General features: G+C 55.1%; 1 protein-coding gene across 7 annotated transcripts; it reads right to left on the minus strand.

The window, feature by feature from the left end:
- Positions 1-49: 49 nt before the first annotated feature.
- On the minus strand, positions 50-25824 carry PIP5K1A (phosphatidylinositol-4-phosphate 5-kinase type 1 alpha). Of its 7 annotated transcripts, none has more exons than XR_012621206.1 (17): positions 25730-25824; positions 14974-15008; positions 14125-14214; positions 11549-11679; positions 11103-11220; positions 10721-10873; positions 9361-9660; positions 8404-8609; positions 7665-7748; positions 6987-7035; positions 6504-6588; positions 6067-6204; positions 5248-5377; positions 4217-4297; positions 2973-3057; positions 1384-2517; positions 50-915 (listed from the first exon to the last, which is right to left on the minus strand). XR_012621206.1 is itself a non-coding variant. In XM_074809698.1 (16 exons), exons 1-16 carry the CDS (start codon positions 25785-25787, stop codon positions 2515-2517), a joined length of 1746 nt encoding a protein of 581 aa, XP_074665799.1. In that variant the 5' UTR covers positions 25788-25824; the 3' UTR covers positions 50-2514. The 7 variants fall into 7 exon arrangements, 5 of the variants coding, with proteins under 5 accessions (XP_074665799.1, XP_074665802.1, XP_074665801.1 ...); XR_012621207.1 differs by having other exon boundaries at positions 50-323; positions 686-2517; XM_074809698.1 differs by having other exon boundaries at positions 50-2517.
- Positions 25825-26038: the final 214 nt, after the last annotated feature.

Here is a 26038-nt window from a genome sequence, read left to right on the forward strand (position 1 = left end):
GCCCCCCGCCCCCCCCGGCCCCCCCGGACAGAGCAGGCGGGCGCAGCGGTTCAGCAGCACACGGTGTATTGCGCGGCCAAGAGACAGCAGACGAGGCCACAAGCGTTACACAGCCGAAAGGACGGGGGTCACGCGCGGCACGAGCTGTTCCCCCGGGGGCTGGGGGGGGTCCGCGCCCCCCCGGGGGGTCCCGGTGGCGACACCGACGTTGAGCAGGAGGAGAAATCGATCCACGCTCTGTCCCGGTGCTGCGGAGGTCACGGCGGCGGCTGCTCCCCGATCCCTCCCCAGTGGGGCCGGAGAAGCCGAATTCCCTCCCCGCGCTGAAGAAAAAAAACCGCTCGGGTGTTTAAAAAGACACAAAAACCCGGCGCCCGTCGCTCCGAAACACGCGCGCACAAAAAAAGAAGCGGTTCTGAAAACCCATTACAAAGCAGAGGTCAATATAGAAACGCCACCCCCCCACCTCCCTCCTACTCGCTGAGTAACTATCCCCAGGAAAAGAAAAAAAAAAAAACAAAACACAACACTTAAATACAGCTTCATAAATATTAAATCATGAAAAAAATTGAGACTTGGTTTTCTTCCCTCCTGGTAAAAAAAAAAAACAAAACAAAACAAATATGGGTTAGGAGGGAAAATAAGAAACAAGTGTCTAATATAGACAGTCACTTCAGCGATAAACCTGCCGGGGGGGTCGGAGGTGCCGGGGAGGGAGACGGGAAGATCCAGCAGCGACGGCGCGGGCGGCCCCGAGCCGATCTTCCTCCCGCTCCCGGGTCTCGTCGTGACGATAAATCGGTGTCAAAAGGTCTGAGAGCCCTTGAGAACCAGTTTGTGAACAGCGACTGCCCTCGCGCTCCACCAACCCCCCCTGGGGATCCGGAGACCCGGAGTAAGGCCATTCTGCTTGGTCTTTCGGAAAAAAAAAGAATAGATTTAACAAAAAAAAAAAAAAAAAGCTTTTTCTTAAAAAAATATTTGTGTCGCATCCACTTTGAAGTGGAAGGTGGGAAGAGACTTGGCTCTGAAACATCAACTAAACAAAAAAAAAAATCCCTTTCTACACCACTACATTCTTTGTTTCCTTAGCAATCATTGCTAATTAGTATAGAAACCCCTTGCACTACCACAAGGGCAAGCTTTAAATTATTTTTTTTTAATATATATAAAAAAGAACGGAGGATTCTAACCCACCAGGAACACGGGGAAGAGTCACTTCATTTCTTTAAAAAAAGCATTTAGTGAAAATAAAGATCAGTCCAACATCTGCTCCGAGATCTCCAGAGCAGCGTCCGCAGCCCGCGCGGGGCAACAGCCGCAGAACAACCCCCCCTTTCAGCTTATTATTGTGTTTAAAATCGGACTCACAACGCCCCGTACTTTTGCGGAGGCAGGAATCTGTCCCGTTTCCGTAGGAATCTCGGTTTCAGGCCGCCGGGAGCACCGGTGTGACCGCAGCTACGACACGGGCGAGATATCCGAAAGGGGCAGCGGAGCTATAAAAAGGGGAAGGGTCTGCACGCGGCGCCCGCAGGAGGGCGAGGCAGCGGGAGGGAGCGGAGCAGGTGGGGTTTGGTCCGTTTGCTTAAGAAATACTTTAAAAAAAAAAAAAAAGTGTGCCCCTGACAAAGAGCTCCCTCCTCCTGCGACCCCCTGCTCGGCGGGGAAGGGACGAAAGGGCTTCGTTTAAAAACCGCGGGACAAAGTCACCCGAAACCTCCCTGACGTCTTAAAAGCTTCGCACGTCCAGAGTCCCCCGAGCGCCAGCGCAGCACCGAGCTCTCCTCGGCGCCGGCTCGGGCAGAAAACGGGGCGGCTGCGGCCACCGGGAGCTCGTCCACGGCCAGCGCCGCTGCCGCTCCCCCGTCCTGCCTCTCACGTGGGATACTTTCTGGTGAAACACTGAAAAAAACCTATTTGTTAAAAAAAAAAAAAAATAAAAAAAAAATTACTATACTGCAGGACTAAAAAGAAGTGATATGACTGAATTCAGAGAAACATTTAAATTAAAAACTTGTTTAAAATACAAAATAAAACCACATCGCTCTGTCGCAAACTGCCCCCACGAGGCTCTAACGCCCGTTTCCCTCCCAGTAACTCCGAGGAGTCGCCCGTTCTCGCAAGGTCTGTGGCGTCGGCGTCGTAAGCGGCCAACTCCCTGAAAGTCAGATCCCTTTTCCGGAGGCCTTCAGCCCACACGGAGCAGCTCCTCCTCCTCCTCCTCCTCCTCCCGCCAGCCTTCAAAGGAGGAGGCCACAGGGACACAGCGGCGGGCTCTGCTCTAAGGAGACTTCCAGGTGTCCGAGGCTCAGCTGCGCTGGCTCGGTTTTTGTTAATCCTATCCCGCTAAGTCTAGCCCAGCCTTCCAGCTTTTAGGTTTCTGTCCAGAGAAGATTACTTTAAAAAAAAAATAATAATAAATCAGCAACGGGGGCTGAACGTTTGTCAGACTCCACAGACCACGCAGAGCACAGAACAATCTGCTTCCATCGCAGCGGTGTCGGCGTTGCTTCACTGTGAAGAGAAGAGAGGGGAGATGCTGGAGAGGGCTCTGCCTTCCTCCGAGGAAGAGCAGCAGGTTTTCCGCCCCACCTTGCCCTGGACCCTCTCCCCACCCTGGCCGAGGGGAGTGGAGGGGGCTGCCAAGTTCAGGTTTACCCCAACCACCATCTCACACTGGAAGAGGAGGGTCTGGGAGCGTTTATCACCCGCCTGGACAGCTTCGTCCCGTCTCATCTCCGCCACCAGACCCGCGCTGGGCCCTCAGGAGAGGGGACGGTCCCTGTTGCCTCCTGGAGTGATCCCAAGAGCGCGACCGGTGCCAAGCACAAGGCAGGCTGAGCTTCGCCTACCGGAGGGGGATGAAGCACATCCGCTCCCGCTCGGTGCCCGCGTTCCCAGCACGACCCCCGCGACTCTCCACCCGCCTCCAGAGCCGCTCTGTGCCTCCCGGACAGGGGAGTACTCACAAAGCTTATCTCCGTCTCTTGCAGGTCTTCGAGCTGCTCTCTCAGCTCTGCGGAGCGCTCGGGTATGGAAGGCCCCGGGGAGCCGCTGGGGAAACAGAAGGGGGAGACCTGTAAAGCAGTTTTTAAACGGGAGCGGTCAGTAAAGTCTCGTCTCCGGGCTGCCCTGCTGCACCCAGCCAACGGAACGTCCCGGCGCGGCACAGAGGCGTCTCTCGGGCAGGTTCACCACGGAGGCACAGGCAGCACAATCCCTGCTGGGGCAGGCACCCAAAGCACCACCGAGAAAATCATCCCTCCTAGTCCCACATGACTTCAGACATTAGAAATGAGGATCTTTTGTCCAGCCAAGCAGCAGCACCTCTTCAACAGAAACCTTCAAGCACCTCATCAGCATAGAAATGGTCCTGGGTGGGAACAGTCCAGGGACAGAGAAACCACGAAGCACCAGAGCTCAGCAAGTCTCGGCCTTTTCAGACAGAGGCACCCTTGTTCAAAAAAGCACCTGGCAAACCTTTTACAAACCTTTTATGCTCTGAACACGAGCTATAGCAGGACGTACAACACGGGCACGCCGAGCGCCTGACAGGAGGAAGCGTGGGGCACAGGACAAGACTTGCTGTAGTCCAACACCCCGTCATCTCCCCACTTCTTCCACAACCCTACAGCTAAAAGGCTGCGACGCGCTGGCTGAGGGACTCCAATCCCCAGCTTGGGCCTTGCCCCATCTCCTGCCGAGGATCCAGCAACTGCAGCTTCTCTCCTCGGCCCCGGGGCGAGAAGCCAAGTCCAAGGGTTTGTGCCCTGGCGACTAGCAGAGGTTTCAGGTCGGCCTGACCCGCTCGGCCCTCCCGCAGCTGGCCCCAGGGCTCGGCGCAGCCTGCCAGAGCACAGGGAGCATCGGGCTGTTCAGTCACCCCGCACAAACACCCCAACGGAGACGTGGGGGTCCCGGCCAGGAAGGCCCAGCCCCGCCTCTGCCTCACCTACGCACCTGGTTACCCTGAGCTGCTCTGGCTCCCTCCGCCGCCGAGCTCTGACCCGCTCAGCGCCCCGCAGGGTGAGGAGCACCCCACCTGCCCCAGAGGTTCTACCGCGGAGCCTTCCAGCAGACACAGACATCGGGGACAGCAGCGACTGCCCAGTCTGAGACCGCCGGCCAGCAACCAGCGTGAGGCCAAACCCCGGGGGGGTGTCACCCTCCAGACAGGAGAAGGCGTCAGGCAAAGGCTGGTTCCTCCCCTCACCTAGACAAGAAGATGCCGGGAGCTGTTCTAGTCAAATCCTTTGCTGAGCTGTCAGCTTTGTGCACTTGTACGCCCACTGACCTACGTAGAGATCGAAGGAGAGAGACCCGCAGTTAAGTAAGTTAAAAGAACCTCTCAGGCATGCTGACGTACTGGAAAGGAGCAGCTCTGGTGTGGGATCCCTACCAAGAAGTTTTACGGAGGGAGTTAAGAGGTGTTAACTGCAATGGCACCGTGTTCTCCTGCAGCTCAGGAGAGGGCGGGCACGTCTCAGTGCCACCGTGCACGCAGCGGGTCGGGAATGGGGGAGATGGTTCCCGACTGCTTCCAGGCAGAGAAGTTAACACCTCAGACCAACTTCTACGAAAGGGATTGTCCTCCGACCACAGCTCCTCCTCGTCCCTGCTCGTCGTACCACTTCAGCAAGAAATGAAACATTCAAAGGCAGCCACCAGCTCCCTCAGGGCTCTCCATGCATTTCAGCTTCCGAGACATTTTGAACGGCACCCGCACACATCCTGCAGCCTCCCTTCCCGAGGGGTTGGAGGAGCTCGATGCCAACCCCATCAGTAAGTTGAGAGCCCAACCCTCTGAAAAGAGCCACAGGAAGGTCGACTTCAGCGTCACCCGTCACCACATTAATGCTCTTCACATACATCTTGGCAGTGACACTTTCACCAAGTCACTTTAACGAGCACAATGACCTCGACTCCAGAACAAAGCCGTTAAACACAGAACACACAAGGAACTAAAAGCCACTGGGACCCCCGCACAGGCCAAGCAGAAGATGCAAAATCCCATCATCTGAGACGGGCTGCTCGCTGGGACAGCGACACGATGCTCCCCCCTTGCACATGCTTGAACCGACAGCACTGAACTTGCTCCACAACACACGGACCACTCCAAGGGGTGTTTCTGAGCATGCCAAAACCCAAAACATCCACAAAGCAGCACAAAGTCCTCCCACAGCTCACGAACCTGAGCCACAGGAGCTGCCGGCCTGCCATGCACCGCGACAGCCCGAGCCTTACCTGTTTGCGGGTGAGTTGAGGCCTCCGCTGCCCAAGGAAGACGTGGACAGGGTTGTGGCAATGGAATCGCTGTTGGCTTCGTCTACGGGCAGGGTCCTGGGCAGGAGATCTGGGCGACCAAGGTGGGAACCTGAGTTGAAGCACAGACTGTTCCATCACCAGCACAAGTGGGATCGTGTGGCACGAGCTCCCACACAAGCCAGGGGTCGGGATCCACGCTGGATCCCACCCGAGACGTTTAAGACACGTGAGCGCTGAAGAGTCAGCCATGCAGGCAGTTCTCCGTTAGCCCAAGCCTCCACACAACTGCCTAAACCCAGCTTCTCCCCGGCACAAACCCCACAGGCACGAGCTGTCAGGAAGAGACAGGCACAGGGCCCTGCCACGCAGCCTCAGCCCACTTCCCGGGCCAGCGGGGGCCACGCTGGATGCTTGGACGAGGCTGAAAAATCCCAGGAAGAAACAATTCCCCACCTCCACAACCTGGTCTTATCCCACCTGCGAGTTAAAGCCTGGCTTTTACTGAGGTTTATCATCCTGCCCTGCATTTGTTGCAACAGAATACTTGGAAAGAGCCGAGCGTTTGAAGGGCTCGCTGCTCCTCCAGGCTTTCTCACAGCGCTGGCAAACGCCGTGTGGTGTGTAAGAATTTTTGGCCCCGTCTGGTTTCTTGCACCCACAGCCCCAGAACCTCCCCGGCAAGGCCACAAAGCAACGTGGAGGTGTCTTGCCCAGCTCAGGAGGCAGCAAGCTTCAATTAGACAAATGCAAGCTGAAAAATAACTTCTCTAAGTTTCTTTATTTAGCCCAGGCACCAACCTTGCTCCACATCCGCCTCTGTCGTTACTTGTGCTTTTGTCTCGCACGACGTGTGCGACTGGGAAGGCACTCCTCCCTGACAGCTCCGCCGAGGAACCGCCGTGCCAGAGCGGCTCTTCTTAGAAGGGGAGGGCTTCACTTCAAGACAAAAAACCAAGAGAGCACTTTTCTAACACGTTGAGGAAGGAGGAAAAGACCCGACGCAGCAATTTTCCAGTGAGAGTCTGGCACAAGGGCTGTGCCCTGAAGGAACGAGCTGAGGGCTGAAACCGCTCCTCTAAGGTCACGTCTGTGAGGCAAGAACAGCCGAGGAGGAAGGAAGAGGTGACACTAAAGCTCTGTCACGCTGTCCTCCACCTTCCCAAACCACGGCTGCTGAGCGGGAGCCGCCAGAAACCCGGCGACTGCCAAGGGCACGGCTGTGCCGAGGTACTTACAGGGGATTTTCTTGAACGCCGTGTTGCACATGAACCGCTGGAACCTTTCGGCGTAGAAGCTGGGTCTGTGCACAGATACGGTGTCCTAAAAGTCCGAGGGACAAACATTAACGTGTGAATCTGAATTAAGAAGTGACCAAGGTTAAGACGAGCTGCTCAGGCCGGCAGCCTGGACCCATACACTGTCCGACTGGGGACAGGGACTCTCAGAGTCGCTCTCAGGGGCAGCTGTGAGAAGCAATTAGCTACAAGCAGCAGGCGTTACAGCCAAAGCAATCAACACTCGTTAATGAGCACAGGTGACCAGCATTAACAAAACCAACATTTTTGAGAGGACCTGGAAATACTCATATCTAAGAGGGCAAACACACGCCTTAGAAATCCCGGATCCTGCACCCAGGAGGAGCGAGGACAGTGGGCACAGCTTAAAGAGACACTGGTATTAGCGCTGAACAAGTTCAAAAGGGGTATTTTTCTGCTTACCCCATCGTGTACAAGGGCCTTCCAGGAGTGCTCCAGCTTCTTGACAAATCTGACCAAGGAAAGAATTAAGAACAATTTTCACACCAGGTCCCCGCTGTCCGTATCCCGCCACGCTGGCTCGTCACCGAGCCCGGCTGGTGGCCACAGGGGCGAGTGCGCCCCAGAATCGACTGTTTTGGGTTCTCCTCATCGTCCCGTTTTTCTAAGACCGTCCCACAGGCACCAGGGCTGCCTGCACAGTTCACTCTCCCGAGGGGGGTTTCACAGGCGTCATTATCGGGGCAGTGAACCTGCGATGCCATTTAACAGAGACCTTCCACGTGTGACCCTCTGCACGCTGCATTTCCATATAAACAGAAAAGGTTCATTTTATAGGGAGAAGTGACTGTGGCCATTTTAAGCCACCACTTGTTTTTTTTTCTTGCCACTTCCTGCACAGTGCCTGTGTACAACCACAGCACACAAAAACAACTTCATGAGAGTAAATCTATTCCCGGAACGTGAAGTCAATACAGTAAGCAAAACCCAGAAACTGATCCCAAAACGCGTGACTTCAACAGACAGTGGTAAATGAATTTTTAAAAAGGTTTATTTGTGTCTTAACTATTTCTTGAGAGCCAACCTTAACCACCAAGCAGGGGCAGACAGCGCTGCGGTGTTCACTCAGATGTTTCTTACCTGTAGGACTGCAGGACGTCGATGATGCCGATGTAGAGCAGCAGCCTCTCCCCCTTGGCGTTGCGGGCTGGAATGCCTCCCATCCTAGAGCAGACAGGGCCCAGGCGTCAGACGGGGGGTTCTCACCCCCCACTGCCTCTGTCACGCAGCCCGGTGCGGGCTGAGTATTAAGCAAAATATTTAACAAGCATCGACACGCGGGAGGCACCTACTGTTCAGCTAATGAAGGGGAAGAGAAGCCGGAGCTAAATGCTTTTTCAGTGAATCAGCTAAATCTCCTGAGAACTGACCCCCTTTTCCCTCCGTATGACAGTTTTATTGAAGATGAGGATTAAACCCAACTCGTGCGTGAGAAGAGACCAAGCAACTGCAAAGAGAATCTACCACCACCTGTTCTAAGATGGCAGCTGGGCTCTACGGGCTGTTAAGTCTGATCTAACAAAGCACTCGCTGCGCTTCTTGGAGGTGGATGGAAGCAACTACTTGAAGCTGCCAATAACTGGTGGGCAGAGAACTCTCAAATGCCACCTGGAAAGCAAGAAGATCTTCTGTGCGTTAAAGGAAGGGAAATCAAAGGTAAAAGCACAAGATTTGATGCCAAGCCCTCTCTGCCCAGCGCGACAGCCATCCTGTATGGCCTAGTCTGCATCTAAATTAAGTCTCCGTTAGCCAAGCTTGGGTTTTACCCCTCACTCCTCGCAGGATGTCACTGGGAAGGGCAACACCCACACAGACTTACTGGTCATCTGTTTCGATGGTGCCACCTCGCCGGGCCTCTCCCTGGATGGATTCCATGGCCGTGGAGTAAAGGGCCTTCTGGGCAGCGGGGCGCCGCGTGTCGGCCTGGGACGTCCCGTCCGCCATCGCGTGCTCTCGCTGGGCCAGATCGATGTTGTGGATTGCAACAAGCAAACTGTAATCCATGATTTTAAAGCTCTGCAGGACCTGGGCAGAAAGTCAACAAAGGCTAATTCATTATTGCAAGCCCAGGGAAACTGTCAGAGCAGACATTTTCAGAAGCGCAGTCAGCATTTTCGCCCAGAGCCCCGAGCGTACCGAGGGGACGGTTTTTAATCCACAGCTCGTGCACAGTCAGCTCATCTCAGCCGCCAAAGGGAGTTAGAGGAAAGCCCTCGGTGGTGCTCCTGGGCAGGACCCAAGCCAGGGGAAAACACTGACTTTTTGCACAGCCGCCCAACTTGAGACCAGACTCAGCCAAGCATCCCACCCCTCTCCCCGATATGCCCTGCTCCAGAGCTCAGCCTCGGCAGAAGGTGCTTCCTCCAGCTCTGGGGGCAGCGCTGGGTTTAATTCAGGTTTAATCTAGAGCTCAACCTCAGCAGAAGGTGCTTCCTCCAGCTCTGGGGGCAGCGCTGGGTTTAATTCAGGTTTAATCTAGAGCTCAGCCTCGGCAGAAGGTGCTTCCTCCAGCTCTGGGGGCAGCGCTGGGTTTAATTCAGGTTTAATCTAGAGCTCAACCTCGGCAGAAGGTGCTTCCTCCAGCTCTGGGGGCAGCACTGGGTTTAATTCAGGTTGGAAGTACTGAGCAAAACTGGGCTCCAGGTCTCGCTTCTTGTCTGTGCCACCACCAAAAACCTGGGTCAAGAGGCTACAAGGGTGGCAGCTGCCACCTCCTGCGCGTGGGAAGGGCTCAGAGAAAAGGGAACTCCCCACACCGCCCTGCCCTTCCACTCACCAAACAGTCTCTCTGTAACGTTTTGCAGAGCGCGTTATACATGTCAGAGTCCAAGAAGAGCCCATCTGGGATGTCCTGCATGAAATCCAAGTCCTTGTACGTCGGGAAGACCTTCTCTCGCTCCTTCTGGGACGCTCGGCGCTTGTAGGTGGAGCCCTTCAGGTCGTATTTCAGGTGCATTTTGACAGAGCGCGGCAGCAGGTTGTTCATCACGACGATGCGAATGTTTTTGCCTCCGGCCTGGACACAGTACAAGCCGTAAAACTTTGGCAGCAGCGTCCTTGGGTTCTGGTTCAAATTCTGAAATGCCAAAGACAAAGAAATACCTTCAAAGCTGTTCTGGTTATTCGCACGCCAGTTAGAGGAGTTATTTGCTCCTTCCTGTATTGAAATGGAGCTGGTGGCGGCTCAAAGCTGTCGCCAAAGAAGCTGAGAGGAGCACAGGTGAACACGGGGACCAGACGGGTGCTGCCTACGGTGAGTAGCCTCTGCAAAGCTGAGCGGGCCAGAGAGAGATTGTAGGAAGGAGTTTGCTGCTCATTCATGCAGAAGCTAAGCTGGGGAGGCTTTGAAGATCTCGTGCTAAGCCTTCTTAGATTTGGTGCTTAGGTCAAGCTAAATACGTCAGGATAGAGATGATCTAAACTCTCGCAGCCGCAGAAGACACTAGACAGAATTTTGAAGAAAAACAACGTGGTTCTGGGATATAATCACAGAAAAAAATATTTGTAAGTTCAGAAGCAGTTTAAGGAGTTCAGGTAGTGACCCCAAGAGCATCAGAAGCGCTGAGGCACGTCTACGGGGCCAGAACACCCAGCGGCTGAATTCCCCTTCGCAGAGGGGCCAGGCGGGACACGACCACGAGCCGTCGCATCACGCACGCAGCGTGTCCAGGCTGGGCTCTGGCGTTGCCCCGGAGCTGATAAAGCCTTTTTTGCTATTGCCACTTCCATGAAATCAATGCGCCTTTCCTCCCAAAGCTGCCGCTGCTTCTGTATAAAAATCAAGAGTTTTTCAACTCTTTGCAGACAGAACCCTGGGAAGGGAAAGAGCTTTGCAAGACAAAGCACCACGGGCCTGACACCGCGCAGCGAGGAGGCAACGAAGAGCTCGCAGCTGGCGACGACGCAGCCTGCGACCTCCCAAAAGTCACAAAGCGCGAGCCCAGAGCCCCGCGCAGCACCCCGGGCTCACGACACCCAGGCACCTCGTGTCAGCCGAGAGAGAAGCTGCCGCTCAGCTGGGGCACGGCTCAAACCCCCGCTCACGGCTCCCGGGCGCCGCAGAGCAGCGTCGCGCACACCTCCGCGGCCGGGGACCCTCCCCAGCTCGCTGAGAAAGCCTCGCCCGAGCCACTCACCATGTAGTAGCCAGGCAGCAGCTTCTGCAAGAACTCAGCCTCCTTGTGCTGGACCGTTTTGATGATAAACTCATCATCGCTGGACACGTAGAAGAGGGACCCGCTGGCCCCCGAGTTTGAAAGTTCAATGAGTGGCTCGTTGCAGAGCGAGTACTGAGGAGGAGAAGGTGAGAAACGTCAACGGGAAACTTCAGGGCGAAGGCTCTTCCTTTTAAATGCCAACAGAGGCAAACCCCAGGGTCAGACAGAGCACCCGCCGCTGCGCTCCCAGAGCTTCCCACGGGGCCTCGCAGCACCCCACCGCTCCAAGGCGGGGAAGAGGACAAGCACCCGTCACACAGAGCACAAAACGAGCGGGAACCCGCGGCAGCCGCCCGCTTACCAGATAGTCGTCTGGTCGGATCCCAAAGAGCTCCCGGAAATAGCGAAAGGCCACTGGGGCGTAGGTTTTGAACCGAAAGTCGTTGTAGTGATGAGCTGGGGTCAGGTTACTCCCTTCACTGATCAAGGAGAAGCACACGCAAGGATTTGTATTTGAAACATTTCATAAGAAACTGCCCTAAAAGCAAATGCCCACCAGCTGGGCTGCTTCTACCCCGCACAAGAGCTAGGAAGGACCCACCCAAAGGGACCCATGGGGGCACAGCCCGCAGGCAGCCTGCGGTTGTCCCCAGGCCCGCTGGTACAGGCAGGGCCAGGGTTCTTCAGGAACAGGCAGCAGCAGGAGCCAGAGGCTCTGGGGCAGCTTCCCCACGCGCAGGCAGCGTGAGGAACCAGTGCTGCTGCTCGCTATCGAAGCACCACGGAGAGGAGAAAGCCAGCACCGACCTTGGGAAGAAAATACTTTCTACTACGTAGAAATCTTGCATGAGAACATCTCTTTCAGGTTTGGTGCTCAAGCTGCCGACCGTGTGCGTAATGCCCAGCTGAATGGCACCTTTCAAGGCAGATGATGTCGTCTGGAGGGGCAGAGAAGATGAGTTAGTGTGGAGCAGCAGACTGGGAGTAGGAATGAAAGGAGCTAAGGAAAAGAGCCCGCGGTTTCAAACAGCGCTGTTAGCCGGGGTGTTCCGCACCCGCTGGCTGCAGCTTCCCTCACTCCTTCCTCACTGACCTTGGTGACGGGAACACCTGGGAACAGCCCCACATCCCCGACAGCACCCTACTCGGTGTTTGCACTCTGGGTACTGGGGCAGTGAAGGACCTGAGCTGGAATCAACATCCAGCTGGTCCTTCAAAGGACTGAACTTCATTTTGTCCTCCCCCAGCACTCCTCTCTACATCCTGCAGTCAGAGCGGGGAGACGAGAGACTCACTTCTTGTCACCTTGGTCTTGGGACCGTACGCTCTGAAGCGTGAGCTCCCCAGCTTGCGCAGGCTCAGCTCTTCTACGGGACAAGGCAGGGCCCACGCACGCCCCAATGCACACCCCAACGCACGTGTGAGCCAACACACACGCCACCCAACGCACGCCACGCACACTCCTGCTCGGTGCTGCCGCGCTCCCTCTCCTGCCTCCCTTGCTCAGTCGCACTCTTTAACCCCAAGGAGGTCACTGTCAGATTTAAATAAGGAGCAAAGACACGAATCCTGCTCCTGCATCGCCCAAGAACAACGCAGGACTGTGTTCTTGGGACAGCTACTCCCACCCAGAGTCCTCTTCTGCCTGCGAAACACATGATCTCAACTCAGAGCACTGAGGCACGTCCCAGCCCGGCGGCGCGCTGGCCCGGCTCTCCCCGAGCGGCCGGGACAAGCCCTGCTCGCCAGCTGGCTGTCGCGGGGTGCGGGGATCCGAGCTCTGCCGTAAAACCTGCTGGAAACGTTGTGGCTGCGGAGCAGGTGCAGCCTGGATTTGTGCAGCTCAGGGACGTTTCGCTTGGCTTGTACATAAAGCAACTGGGCCCAGACCAAGATCCAGGGCTCAGGATCCCACTCGTTGGTGTTTGTTTCCTTAAGCCAAACAAAGCCCAGCCCCCTGCCACATGCAACAAATCGCTGCAGATCAAAGCATTTGGCAGAGGACACCGCAGTATCTGGGGAACAAACATTTCAAGTTTTTTTCCCCAGACACGCATCCTCCATGAAGCTTGTCAAACGAACGGGAATGTTTCTCCCACTTAATTGGTTTTCTGTTCTCACAGCTGCAAGAGACCTGCTCGCAGCTCCCCGGAGAGCACGCAACTCCAGCGTGTCAACAATGTCCTTTTCTGCTTCAGGTACCTGTTTGTATCTGATATTTACTTCGGTATTAGATGGGGAAGGAGGAAGAATTCGACTCCACTTTCCTTCCTTACCCTCTAAAGGCTAAAGCTGCTTGAAAACAGATCTGAGCTCACCTGGCCCTGCTCAAACTCCCAGCACAGTTTCTCTCTTGAGAAACAGAACTTACCAACAGCGCAGCACTGCTGCCTTGTTTGTGAACACAGAGCCACAGGGCCAGGTTGCCAAGGAACAAGTATTTTTCTCTTTTATTAGCCAGCACGATCAGCTGAGCAGCTGCCTGCCTGTTTACAGTTGCTTTTATAGGGCAAAGAATTTTAAAAAACAACTTACCATTCCTGGAAAAGAAGGGGCTGGAAAACAGACAGCCCGTCCGTGAGTCTCCTTCCCAGATAAATGCCATGCAGCGTCCCACCAGGTTTCTGGGACCCTTTTTTCAGGCATTTTCCACTGGCTCCTACTTTCCTCTCCTATTACTGCTGTCTAACCTTCTACCTCTGAATTTTCTGGGAAACTGAAAGCCAGGTCCCCATCCTGACGACACAAGCAGCTCCAACAAGGGCAGTGTAACGAAAGCTGGCTTCTGTAGAAACACCCTTTGAATTCCTCCCTTCCCCTCCGATTCCCCACAGACAGACGGAGGTACATCTGAATCAGAGATTTCAGACCAGAAGCTTCGCTTACACAAAGCTGTGAAATGCCCAAATCAAGTCATTACCCCTTTAATCTACATCCCAGAAGTCAACCTCGCTTCAAAGAAAGTCGGCCCAGTCTGATGAAGTCCAACAAACGGGAAGCAACATCCACAAAATACCCACATTTACAGGCCTCTTAAAAATACCCAAACAATCTCCCCTTTGTAAAGCAAATTCCAGTAATGCCACAAGATCTATAGAAACCATTGTGCCCAAAGAGCACAGAAAGCACCCAATAAGCCAGAAGAGGCCTAGGAAGTGTTGCCAATGGGCAAAGTTTAAAAATAATCCCCTCTTTAGAAGGCTACACAAGAGAAGCCAAGCAGCACACATTCAGGCCTTCGGTTCCTTTCCTCCAAGATCTTCAGCGACTGTCACAGTCGTCACCCACCATCGAACCTTGTGAGACACGCTGCTGCCCTGGACGGCGCTTGCGTTGCGAAGAGGATGGCAACAGCCAAATGAGCTGTGCAAGAGGCAACTCACCTTTTTATAGGTAGTCTCGCCCGTGGAGTCCACTCCTCTGTGCCCTTTCTTTATCGTCTGTGAGCCTGGCTGCCCAGAACCACCCGGCATCTAGGATTGGAGCAGAAGTGGGTGAGAACCAAGGATGTAAAACCCACCGTGGCAGAGGCCGGTGGCTGCCCAGAGCCCCCAGCATGATTCTGCTGTTCTCGAAGGTGGAGGCTGCGAAGTGAACCCTGCCGAAGCCCCAGACCCCCGCGTGCGGGCAAAGGGAGGACACGGCACTGAAATGCCTCCAAAGAACCAACTGACTCCTGCGTGATTGGGGCCAGAAATCTAATTAGAGAGAAACACCTTCATGCAAGACCACCTGCAAGGGTTTGCCTTTTCCTAGTCACCATCATCACAAACAGACCAGCTCTAAGAGAGTCTGGACCAACCGCAGGCAGTCACCATGCTTCCTGCCAGGAAGGGTACAAGTCTTTGAGGAAACATTGTAGGAAGGTGGCAAATTCTACTCTGATTCACGCCACGGGAGCTCGCTTGACTCATCATCTTCTGTCTAACGCACGCAGTTGCTAAATGGTGCTTCTCAGCCAAAACGAGCTGAACGTCGTGCTCGCGGCAGATCGATGGGGTGTTCTGGGGGCAGGGGAATTGTTCACTTCCAGGACACGCTGGGCTTTTTAAGCAGAGATTCCCCCAGTAAGGAGAAATGCTCCGATTTCCCAAAGGACCACCTGCAGCGTACTGCACTGACTGCTGCCTGCTTCACCCCCAATTTGAATGGGATCCAAAACCAGCTGACAAGTCTGAAATTATGCATTCTCTCAGCCAGGGAACAAACCAGCTTGTCGGTCAGAAACTTACCTCAGGGGTGAGTGATTTTTTGAATGTAGACGATCCTGTCAAAAGAATAAAGCCACACTCAGAAAGCCTTAATCATTATTATGCATCACAAAAAAGCCTGACACATCGCCTTGGTTCCAACGAACATTTTAAGGCATCTGAAAAAGCACTGACTCACGGCTGATTTCTTCCCGGCTTCTCCTCTTACAGCAGAGAGGATTTTTGTCAAGCCGCAAGGAAACGCTGTTCTGCTTCCCCCCGGCCAGACTGAGCTCCGTGTCGGTGCTGCCGGCTCGGGGCTGCCCCGCTCCGCCGCTTCCCGCGCTCCTCCGCCTGCGCACGCAGACACGGGGCCGCCTGCCGAGGGCACCCGCACCCTCCCTGCCCCCGGTGAGCTCCAGGGCTTCGCGGGATTATTGCCATCTGTTCATCGGAACCGCGAGGGCCGAGGGCTCTGCAGTGTTTCTAGACGCACCGACCACGCTTCATCTTAAAATTATTTCCAAACCTTTTAGTAAAAGGCCCAGAACATCAACCCTTCTGCTTGAAGGGGATTTTCATAACTACTGTGGTCTTAAATATCTATGAGGTGATTAACTTTTATCTTTTAGGCCTGGATTCCCATCTTGGGTTTTTTTGATGCAGTAAGGAAAAAAAAAAAGCAATTAGATGACACCGGCCCTCCGCGATGTCCGTCTATACCCCACAAAGCCACCAGCTGGATCGAGCCCAGCGCCGGTGAGCCAAGAGCTCCCAGGACAGGGACACTGCCCTCGCCAGCAAGATGCATAAAACAGGGACGGGCCTTCTGCCTCCAGCCCAGGACAGCAGACAAGCTCTTTCATTTTGTTTTTCTTTCTGTTTCAGACACAGCAACTCATTTTCTTTTACGTGGGAGCCATGACCACAGCCTTATAAAACCGCCCCCACCCAGGAGCAACACCCGTGGCGTACCACGGAGTAGGCGCAGGGTTGCTTCCCCCGACGTCCAGTAATTGTTTTACCAGATTAAGCATTGCTACATAAAATCCTTCTGGGTCCACCCACCGCTCGCTCAGCGGAGAAGCCCCTTCTGCTCGCCTGTTCCAGGCAGTGTAAAGACTCACGCTGTGATTTCATCAAGCGCCACAGCTCTACAAAAACCGCATTTCAGCAAAAGGAACAGAGGTACTTAACAGCAAAATCCAGCAGCCTTCTGATCCCCTTATCGAGTGATCAAAGTTCTCATTTCAATACATATTAAACAAGCAAACAAGAAGAAAATCTGTGACAAACACTTTTTGCTAAACAAAGAGAGCACAGGACTGGCTCCAACCACCTTCCCACCCCCTCTCATCTCCCTTTAAAGACAAGAAAGTTTGTCCCGACAAGCTCTAATTTTTGTGTTTGAAGTTTCTCACGGCCAGCTCTCCTCCTCCTCCTCCTCCCAGCACACTTGGGGCTCTCTGGAGCCGGCCGCTCCGCTTCACTTCTTGCGTCCCTTCCCTCCTCCCCTCGCCACCGGCCCAGATTTGGGAGCATCTCCAGCTAGAAGGAAGCTTCTGTGACTTAGTGTGTTACGACAAAAATCAATAAAGCTCCACTCCATCACCTTGCCACAAACCTTGGGAACTTGCCAAGATCCATCAGGACACAGGGATGGAGGAAACATCCCAGGCATCACAACATAACACACGTTCGATGGCAATTAAGCCTTTTTTTTTAAGCAAGTATCTGTAATTATGTAACTCAAAACCTCTAGAAGCCCCGTGATTTAAGCGATCCTGAAGCAGCACCACCAGCCTCATCACCTTGGAGATTCGCTGTGTTAATATTTAATCGTCTGTGCAAAACCGTGTTCCACTGGGATTTGACTAAAGCTCCCTCGCCAGAGGGCCCAGCAGCAAATCTTCTCTCTGCTGCCTTAATCAATGCAACAACCATTAAAAGCGAGAACAGAGGAGCTGGAAGAGGCAGCACCCCAAAGCGCGGCTGCTCCGTCCCCCCTGCTACCACCCCTTATCTTGGAGGTTTCACCGTGATTTTAAGGAAGTCATACAGCATCTCAGCACACACCAAAGCATCGGCTTCACCTTCTCCTCTTCCCCCACTGCCCCGAGAACGCGGTGTCTCGGTTTGCCCCTTCCCGTAGTGATTTGGGAAGCGACAACAACGATCCTCCCGATCGGGGCGGTTACAAGAAAGGGTGAGTCAACAAGGGAAAGCTGCAGCCTGCGGTCAGAGCATCGCTCCGGTCCCAGCACACCCAGCTTCCGCGGCAGGAAGCTCCCCCTCCCTCCCTCCAGTTTCCATACGAGTTTGCTGCTGATTGGGAAATTGGCAATTCCTGTCTGACCATGACAAAACACACTTATTCACACCCGAGCACGAGGATGAACACGCAGCTGACGAGTCTGCTCGGCTCCGACTACGGCTACGTACAGGTCTGTGGCGCGTCCTCCTGCAAAAACAAGCTCTCTCGATTACCAGAAGTGTTACTAGCTGAGGTCGGAGAGCAAAACTCAAGAGGTTTCCATATGAAGACGTTTCAGTTATCTCCACCTCTTCTTATTGCTGCGTCAAGGCAGTTTTCTGTCGTCCCACACGTACACAGAGCTCGGAGAAGCGAAGGTGTTAAATTCAATGGCGTAAACGTAAGAGAATGAGACCATTTCAAAAAAGCTGCTATTTCTGGATCTGTTTAAACACCTCTAAAATGAAAGAATTCATCAGACCTAATTCTGACCCAGATTGACAACTGAAAAAATGGCCTGAGAGACCTAAACAGTTAATTCTGGCTGAAGGAAACAGATCAGGGTCAGAAAGTCCTGTCCAAAACGAGTTCTTGATGTCCCAAGAAGTTTCCTTTTTCATTTCTTTCGTGATTCTGGGAGCAATTCCTAGGGGCCATTTCAGAGCATTCCTCGGAGCTGTTTACTGGAAGCTGAATCAACCTAAATAAATAGCTGCCTGCCTTCCGCCAGCCTTCGCTGGCCGGGATTATTTTAGCCAACAACAGACAGCGTTCTCTTACCGACCGCGACAGAACCGCTGGAAAAAAAGCTACAAAGTTGTGGCTACGGCACCTGGGCGAAGGGTTCGGACAAGTATTTCAGTGGAAGGAGCATGTAACAAGGCATCCGGGTCAGATCCTCGCTCGCCTCGTCTAGCAAATGAGCGTGCTAATTGGGTACAGCCAGGACAAATACCCGCTCCGCTCTATTTTTAAAACAGAGCTGCTCAGACAGATTTTAGCTGCGCCTCATGTTTTGGACAAAAATAAAAAGTGAAAACGTTAGCACACCCAAACACATCATCAAGCTGAACTCTCCAGCGTCTGAGCAGGACAAGCCGAGCGCCAGGACACACCACAGCGGCATGCACTGCCCCCCCGCCCCGGCCCGCGGGGTCCATCCCGGCCAAACAAGTGCCCAGGGCCAGAGAGCGCCCGGGACTTCCCCAGCCAGGTCCTCTTAATGCTCAAAAATGGGAATTTTCTCCCTCCTCGCTCGGACTCTGCCTGCAGGTGGTGGCAGCAGCGGTAAGAGCTTCCGCGCACACCGACGTGGGCCGTGAGCTCAAGCCTCAGACCCACCAAACTCTACCTGGAGGACACGTAGCGCGTTGGAGCCTCCATGGACACATCCAACTCGTCGTCTGCACAGAAACCCCCCAACACATTTTTTTCTCTACCTGCAAATTCCCTCCCCCCAAAAAAAAGGTCTCTTGGGATGAGTGTTCCCCCGCCCCGATCCAAGGCCACGGCTGCAAACGGGAGTAGCAGCGCGATTTCTTTTCCCCAAAGTGCAAACCAGGCAGAAACCGAAGCAGAAAAGCCGCGCTGGAACAATCCTGCTGGTGCGCACGGGGATGCGGAGAGCTGTTTAGATGTCAGGAGAGCGCTTACACAACACACTTCAACAAAACAGCGGCTTTTGTCGAGAGCGGCAGCAGCTTATTTAGGGGAAGAAAAACCCACCAAGTTTTGTCAATCCTGAAAAGCCAAGACAGTTACGTAACGCGGCATTTTGCTGCTGGTTACTGGAGAGGGAGAAACCATGCTTTGTATAAGCACATATATGCAACACATCTACCTCTTCGAAATGACATCACCGAGCAGCACAAAAAGCTGAAATCTATACGAGGGAAAACAAGAAGGTTATAATTGTTGCGGTGAACTGATACTTCAGCTACTTGAAGAAACAAGAGACATTTTCCCCAAGAAAGTTAAGGAAACATGAAAAGAAATCCTATTTCCACTAGTTAAGAAAACAAAGGTCCAAACTTCGCAAGCAAAACCCTTCGAGCAAGGCACCTCAGTCACATACAACCACCTCTCCCACGGCTCTGGAAGATAAGAGCCTAAATATTGGATCTGCTTCTCTCAGGAAGCTCTTATGGAAAACTGTACAAGTCTGGCCTGAACTCGGAGTCAAAGCCAACAGCAGCTGGAGAGGGAAGAAAACCCGTGAGATGACGCAGCCCGCCCTGCCAGCGCAGACCACGGCCCTCCAGAGGAAGATAAAACACTTACAAACACTTGATCTTGGCCAGAAGGCCAAGCAATGAGTAATAATTTTGAAATTCTCTGCATCAATAGATTTGTTCCGATAAATTATGTTAAGGACATTAAACCGACGGCATCAAAGCTGCCGTGAGAGAGCTCGATAACTCAGTTTCCCGACCAAGAGCTCCCGCGCGTTGGAGATTCCTGTTCAGGGTTATCTTTCCCACCGCCGTTAGCGGTCGGCAGCTGATGTACGCATGACTAATTTTACTGCCCCGGATTAGCACATCTTCCTCTCCCCTACACTTGTTTTACGAGTCTGTTGATGGAGGCGCAGGACGGGACGCTCCCGAAAGTCACCGGATCCCGCTGACGTGTCCGCGCTGGCAAGCGGGTGACGCGCTGGGAAACGGCCCAGGGAAGGAGAGAGGAGACGCAATCTCTGTAACGTTATCTAGACGCTTCTCGGTGCTTTGCAGAAACAGTAAACCCTTCCTCAATCTCTCCTCACCAGCAAACTGCCAAGCGCTTTGTGAGGAGGCCAGCACACCTAGCCACGGGGAAACAAAGACGTTTTATAATCCAAGAGGCCAGGGGGAGAACGAAGAACCGGTTTCCACGCACAAAGTTCCCAGTGTTTTCTAAGTACCCAGGAGAGAGCTGAGGCCAGGCACGACATCTAGAAATCAATTAAAAAAACCTAAACCAAGCAACTCCCCCGCCTTCCACAGAGGCGAGCGGAGGAGGAGCTCCCCGAAGGTGAGGAGACCACGTACCAAAGAGGTTGGGGTTTGGGCTTCCACCGCCGTCACCCGGAGGTCGGCGAGCGCAGGTCAGCGCTCACGTCAGCAGACCCCGCTGAAACTCTGGATCCCCCGTTTGGGGCTTATCCCAGCGATTCCAGGGAAAGACGCGCTTCACGGCATCTAGTTATTTGGGAGCTCCAACCCAAAACCCACAAAGCTGGGAAGGAACCCGCTCTCCTTCGTGTCTCGGCAGCGCAGCAGAGCCGGACCGAAGATCAGTGCTCACAAGGGCACCCTGCCTACGTGTGCCTGGAAACACGAACGTCTTGACTGATGAGTTACTCTCTCCACTGAAAAACATTTGAAATAAATAAAAAAATCTCCAAATCAAATAAGACTCAGATGCACGACGTCCTCAGCAGCAGAGGATGGGGACGGCCCGCAGACAGCAGGGAGATGGTAGGACCAAAGGGTGGAAACTGAAGACAAAAAGGACAATGAGCGAAAGTTTCCAGCATCTGCCCCCGGCTCCTGGCCCTATTTCCTCCCCCACCATCCCGGGAGCAGCCCCGCGGCCGGAGCCGTGCCCTCCTGCTCGCCCAGAAACACCCACTCTGAGGGTCCTCGTTACTTGGGAGCCAAAGAGCACCACGGAACTGCAAAAATCACAATCAGAAGAAAATAAATCAGCGAGCAAGCTCAGCAAAACTCCCTTGAGCTGGAGCACGCGGGAGCAGGGGCTATCGCAGCCACGCGAGCCGCCGGCCGGCGACTGTTCCCGTTATGGCTTTTCCGTACGGGTCATGGCAAAACTATCTCGAGGGGAGGAGGATCGAGGCGCTCTCAAGTTTCCCAGCAGAAGAGGGGGCAGACTCGTTTTTGCTGAAGGCATTTTGGACAAGACCCCTTTCTGGAATGTCTGATGGCAAGTCCTGCCCCTGTAACCTGTAGAGGCTGGGGGGACCCTCGCTCCCTCCAGCAGCGTCTCCTGGCACGTCGGCTCTGCACAAGGTTCTGCCATTTGAAAATTAATCCTCCCCTTGGCCGAAGACCATCGATTTTACAGCTCGGCACTACTCCCGCTTTCCACCAAAACACTTCCATGATTTAGAATTTAAGCTGATCCCCGCTCCCAGACAGCAACGCCTCTTCAAGAAACACAAAGGCACCAGGTTTTCCAGGGTGCCTAATTTAAAGCCCAGCTTTACAGCTACCGGGCGCTACTCTGGGGACACGAATCCTAACGACAAATGCCCCAAGCATCCCTCTTCCAGCCGGCCCTGCAAACACCAGCGAGCCCGGGCAGGGAGCGCGTCAGCGGCCCCTCTTCCAGCTGAGCGGTGACGGGACTCGCGAGGGAGCCGCCGACAGGGAAACCAGAATCAGCCTCCTGCCTGCTCCGCCACCTTCTTAATTTGGGGGAAGATAAACAATCCTCTCCCAGAAGAGTAAGATTTAGGTCAGATGTAAGAGATCTTTCTGCCCTGGGAGCGCTCCGCTTTTTAAACAAGGCAGAGTCCGCAGGGATGCAGTGAGATAATACTTTTAATCACCGCTATTACATAGTAATCAAGAACGGGGAAGAACGAGTACGATACCTCGTTTGGGGGAAAACGAAGCCCCGATCCTGGAGAAGGAAGCTCTGGGCGAGTGGAAGGAAGCGGCGCAGGCAGCAGTAACTCACCTCCATCTCAAATTTAAAAAAAAGGCTTTTTCAACAACCCTGCAGGGCTAACGGGGGTGGTGGGAAGGAGAAATAAACCACCGAGCAGCTCTTTTCAACAATACACAGCGGAACCGGAGGGAGGGAGGAGCGGCTTTTACTTTCCGAAGGGAAATTCAGTTATAATTCAGGAAATGGTACTCCAGTTCATTGGTGTCCCCCCAAAACCGCACGGTTCTCACTCGCTTCCTAGCTACCGCTTTGCCAGACGAGCTTCCCTCCGACAGACAAATCTGTCATTTATTTAGACAAGTTGGCTCCTACCTTTGTTCTTTTGACAGTAATCTTTTGTCTCCATCTTAAAGAAAAGCTTTGCCCCGCGCCGGGGTGGGCATCACACACAAGCACGACTCCCACGGCACCAAAAAGGGCCGTCGAGAGTTTGGGCGACAGGACCCGGCTGACGATACCAACCTGCGACACCCACCGCGGTTTCACAGCTGATGGTTGGGAAGAGGTTTTTATAACAGAGACAGGACTGGGAGTCATTTGACAGTCCTATTTTAAGCTTGAGGGTGATGAGCCATTCAGATGTTTCTGTTTAATAAACTCATCTTCCCTCCTGCACGCTCGGCGAGGTGCGATCAAGAAAGCTTTGTCCCTCTTGCAGGAATTTGAGGGCGGGGAGGGGGGGGGCAAGTCTTTCTGGGTGTTTTACACCTACATTAAGGGCTCAGCAGCTCGGGACCCCGCTCTCAGCTCACTGTCGGGATGGTTTTCCTGCGCCCAGAAGTGACCGAGCCATTTTGAGAGCAATTCTTTTGTCTGTGGACTCCAGGGAGGGGCCTGACGCCGGGGTGACAATGAACTCTCAACTCACTCGGACCCATAATTATAAAGCAGCCGCGGCACCCAAGGCACAAAGGGCCAAACAACTGAAATCCCACATTAGCATTTTTTGGCAGATGCTGCTTCAAAGCGAAAGCAGCAAAATAAGAAAATCTCTTTGGGTGTTTCCCCAGAGAGTTAAATACACATGGAGGCCGGGAGAGGAGGAACCACTGCCTGCTGGGCCCGGGAGGGGTTTCAAAGTCACCCACAGCTCCTTCACCTGCGCTGGATAATGCCAAAGCAGAGTGATAGTCCCCGGCACCATGGGCCACTGAGGGCAACAGTCCCCCAAAAAGCCGTGGCAGGGTTTGAGGTGGTTTCAGGTTTACCACGGGCCAAAGGAAAACCTCGTGTCCAAAACAACCACCCGCCCCCTTCCAACAGCTGCTTCAGGATCGCCCTCTGCGGCTGCCAGCTCTCGCCACCCCCAGCTCTACCCGCTTCCTCCAGAAGCTGCAGAGGAGCTTTAGGTCCTACCCAAAGCCCAGACACTGCCCGGGCTGGAGGGCAACCACCCGGAGAGGCCCCGAGCGTCCCGACGGCGGGGCTGAAATCCGAGGTTTAAAGCCTGCGCCGTCAGGGATCAGCCGAGGTCGGCGTATGTCACGTATCGCACACGTCACGCGGCGGAGCCTCTGCCACAACCAGAATTCAAATCCTGTGGGAAACCCGCGTTAGCCAACACCTCGCTGGCCGGAGAAGCAAACAATGGCAATTATTCCGCCAGGAAGGGAGAAGAGATTTACTCGTGTACTTGCATATTTTCTCTTAAGTAACGCTCTCGAAACCCTTCAAGCTTTCTGAAGCCGGCTCCTGCTCAGCTCAGAAGGGCGAGCAGGGGAGAAGATCAAGATCTCAAAGGAAGCCCCAGAGCAACAGAGAAAGACCCCGGGGTCTGGCCCCCGGACGCTCAGCCCTGCGCTGAGGCACCGCGGCTGCCGCAGCCAACGAGGGCCCAAGCGCTCTCTTCTCCCTCACAAAACTGGCTTTATCGGACCGACAGGTACGACTCCCCCGTGCCTGCTCCCACGGCGAGCAAAGATAAAGCGGCTACGCTGGATGTCTGTCTTCAAAACTGCCCCAAAGGACGCAGCTCAGAGGCTGGAAAATCACGTACATACAGGCATCCCCGCTAGACGATACTTCATCAACGCCGGACCAATAACTACATTAATTTATTTTCCAGTGGTGCTCAACGATCTGGCCCTAAACACTTCTAGAAGTGGGGTAGCAGGCAGCGGGGCTTGAGGTGCAAAACACCAACACTGAGAGCACTGAGTGAAGCCGAGCTTCGGCCACGGGTCTTCCCCTGGGCTTCCTCTTTCCTCACTGTGACCTGGGTGACAAACACTGTCACACCGACCGCGAAGCTTCAGCGTATCGCATTATAATAAATAAAAAACCTGGTCACTCTCTGCCAGGGAAGCTCCAAAAGGATGGCTGGATCTTGCCAAATGCAAATTTTAAGGCTTTGAGAAAGTCATTTTGGTTTCTAGCCACAAACTAGCGTGAAGAAGCTGGTTTGGGGCTTGTGGAGAGGGGAATAGGGCTCTCGGCTCCCCCAAGAACGCTGCCAGACCTGTGAAACGCTGGCAGGAGGCAGAGTCGCAGGTTTACGAACCAAAAGCGCCCTGGTTTACCCCAGACGAGGCTTCCACCCCTCGTTACCACCCCTCTGCGGGGACGAGAACGGTGACCACTTCCAACCCTGCGTGTTTCTGGTTCAGCTCACGTTTTAAATCAGCAGAGCAAGAGAAACCTTCCGCCGTCAGAGGCCTTCAGGACCTTCCCCTTGACTCCCACCGCTCCGGCTCTACTCATCAAACCAAGTCTGCCCAGAAGATGTTTACGCTCCCACAATATCTTGCCTCCCACAGGTGCCAAACGGCTTTGACGAGCTACCTTCGCCTTGCCCAACACCAGATGCAGCAGAGAAGAGGGTGCCCCCGCCGGGGAGATGGCATCCTCCCCCTTCCCCAGCACGGTCCTGACTAAAGGAAGGGATTTGGGCTCCCCCCACCCACTGCACCCCAGCAGCCAAGTCCAGGGACCTGCCACCACCCCGGAGGCGAGCGGCCAGACTCACGGCTCAGGCTCTAAAAATACAAGGGAACAGAGAATCAAGCTTCCCCCGGCACCAACCCCTCTGCTCCCCAAGCCCATCGCAGCCCCCCTTTAACGGAACGCAGTCCTGCCTCCCCAAACCCCTCTGCTCCCTCCAACTACCCTTTTGCAGGGGGGTTGTAAGCCCCCCAGGTCCCCATTCATGCCCGGAGGGTCCTCGCCACACACCCCCAGCCTCCTCCCCAGGAAAAGGTCAGCCCCACACCCACCTCCCCTAGCGAAGGCTCAACCCCAGCCCACCCCACGGTTCCCCAGCCCACCCCACGGAGCCCCAGCCCACCCCACGGAGCCAGCTGGGCTCTGGGAAGCCCATCCCACTCGGGCCTCGGCCCATAACCCCCCAGCGCTCACTCCCACACACCCTCCGGAGAGCTCAGCCTCCTCGTCGTGTCCCCCCCCACCCCCAGAGGCCTCCCCCACCCCCGGCTTCACCCCCCAGCGCTGCCCCGGAGCACCGACCTCCCCCCCACGCCCACCCCCGGCCCGCCCCGAGAGCCCTTCCCCGGCCCACGCGTTTGCCCATCCCCACCCCACGCGGGGCCCGGCCCAGGCCCCGACTCCCTTCCTGTCCACACCCAGCCCCGCGCACCCCACAGGCCTCCCACCCCCCCAGCTCCTCCCGGCCCCACGCACCCCACGACCCTACTACCCCCCGTACACCCCCAAAGGCCCCTCCTCAGCCCCCCGCGCCGCGCACCTCACCCGTCCACAGCCCCCCTCAGCACTACCCCCCTCCCAGAGCGCCCCTCTCAGCCCCATAGGGTCCCCCTCAGCCCCACATCTCCCCCAACGCCCCCAGCCCCACATCCCCCGGCCCCCCCGCAGAGCCCCCCTGATCCTCCGCCGGCGCCGGGCCCCGCCCCATACCCGCCAGGCCGCCGCTGCTGCCGCTGCTGCCCCCCGACTCGGGCCCCGCCGACGCCATCTTGGAGCGCTCCCTCCTCCTGCGGCCGCCGGCTCGCGCGCGGCGCCCGCGCCCCTCCCCGCTTGGCCCCGCCCCGCCCCGCTTGGCCCCGCCCCCCGGACCGCACCATCCGGGCGGGGGAAGCGGGGGGGCCCGGGCGGACACGCGGCGCCGTCCCACAGAGCGCACGCGCAGCCCCGGCGGCCGCGCCCCCCCCGCCCCCTTGGACTCGCCCCCGCGGACGCGGCCACTCGCAGCGGGGGGGGTCACGT

This window comes from Strix aluco, chromosome 30, assembly GCF_031877795.1.
Source record: "Strix aluco isolate bStrAlu1 chromosome 30, bStrAlu1.hap1, whole genome shotgun sequence".
NCBI classification, from domain to species: domain Eukaryota; kingdom Metazoa; phylum Chordata; class Aves; order Strigiformes; family Strigidae; genus Strix; species Strix aluco.

Coding starts and splice junctions, on each gene's coding strand:
- PIP5K1A (XM_074809698.1), bottom strand. CDS start 25,787: ATGGCGTCGGCGGGGCCCGAGTCGGGGGGCAGCAGCGGCAGCAGCGGC. Junction 15,009..25,729: donor CAGCAGCGGCGGCCTGGCGG/GTATGGGGCGGG, acceptor TTCTTTTGACAG/GATCGTCTACATTCAAAAAA. Junction 11,680..14,124: donor GCGAGACTACCTATAAAAAG/GTGAGTTGCCTC, acceptor CTGCCCCTCCAG/ACGACATCATCTGCCTTGAA.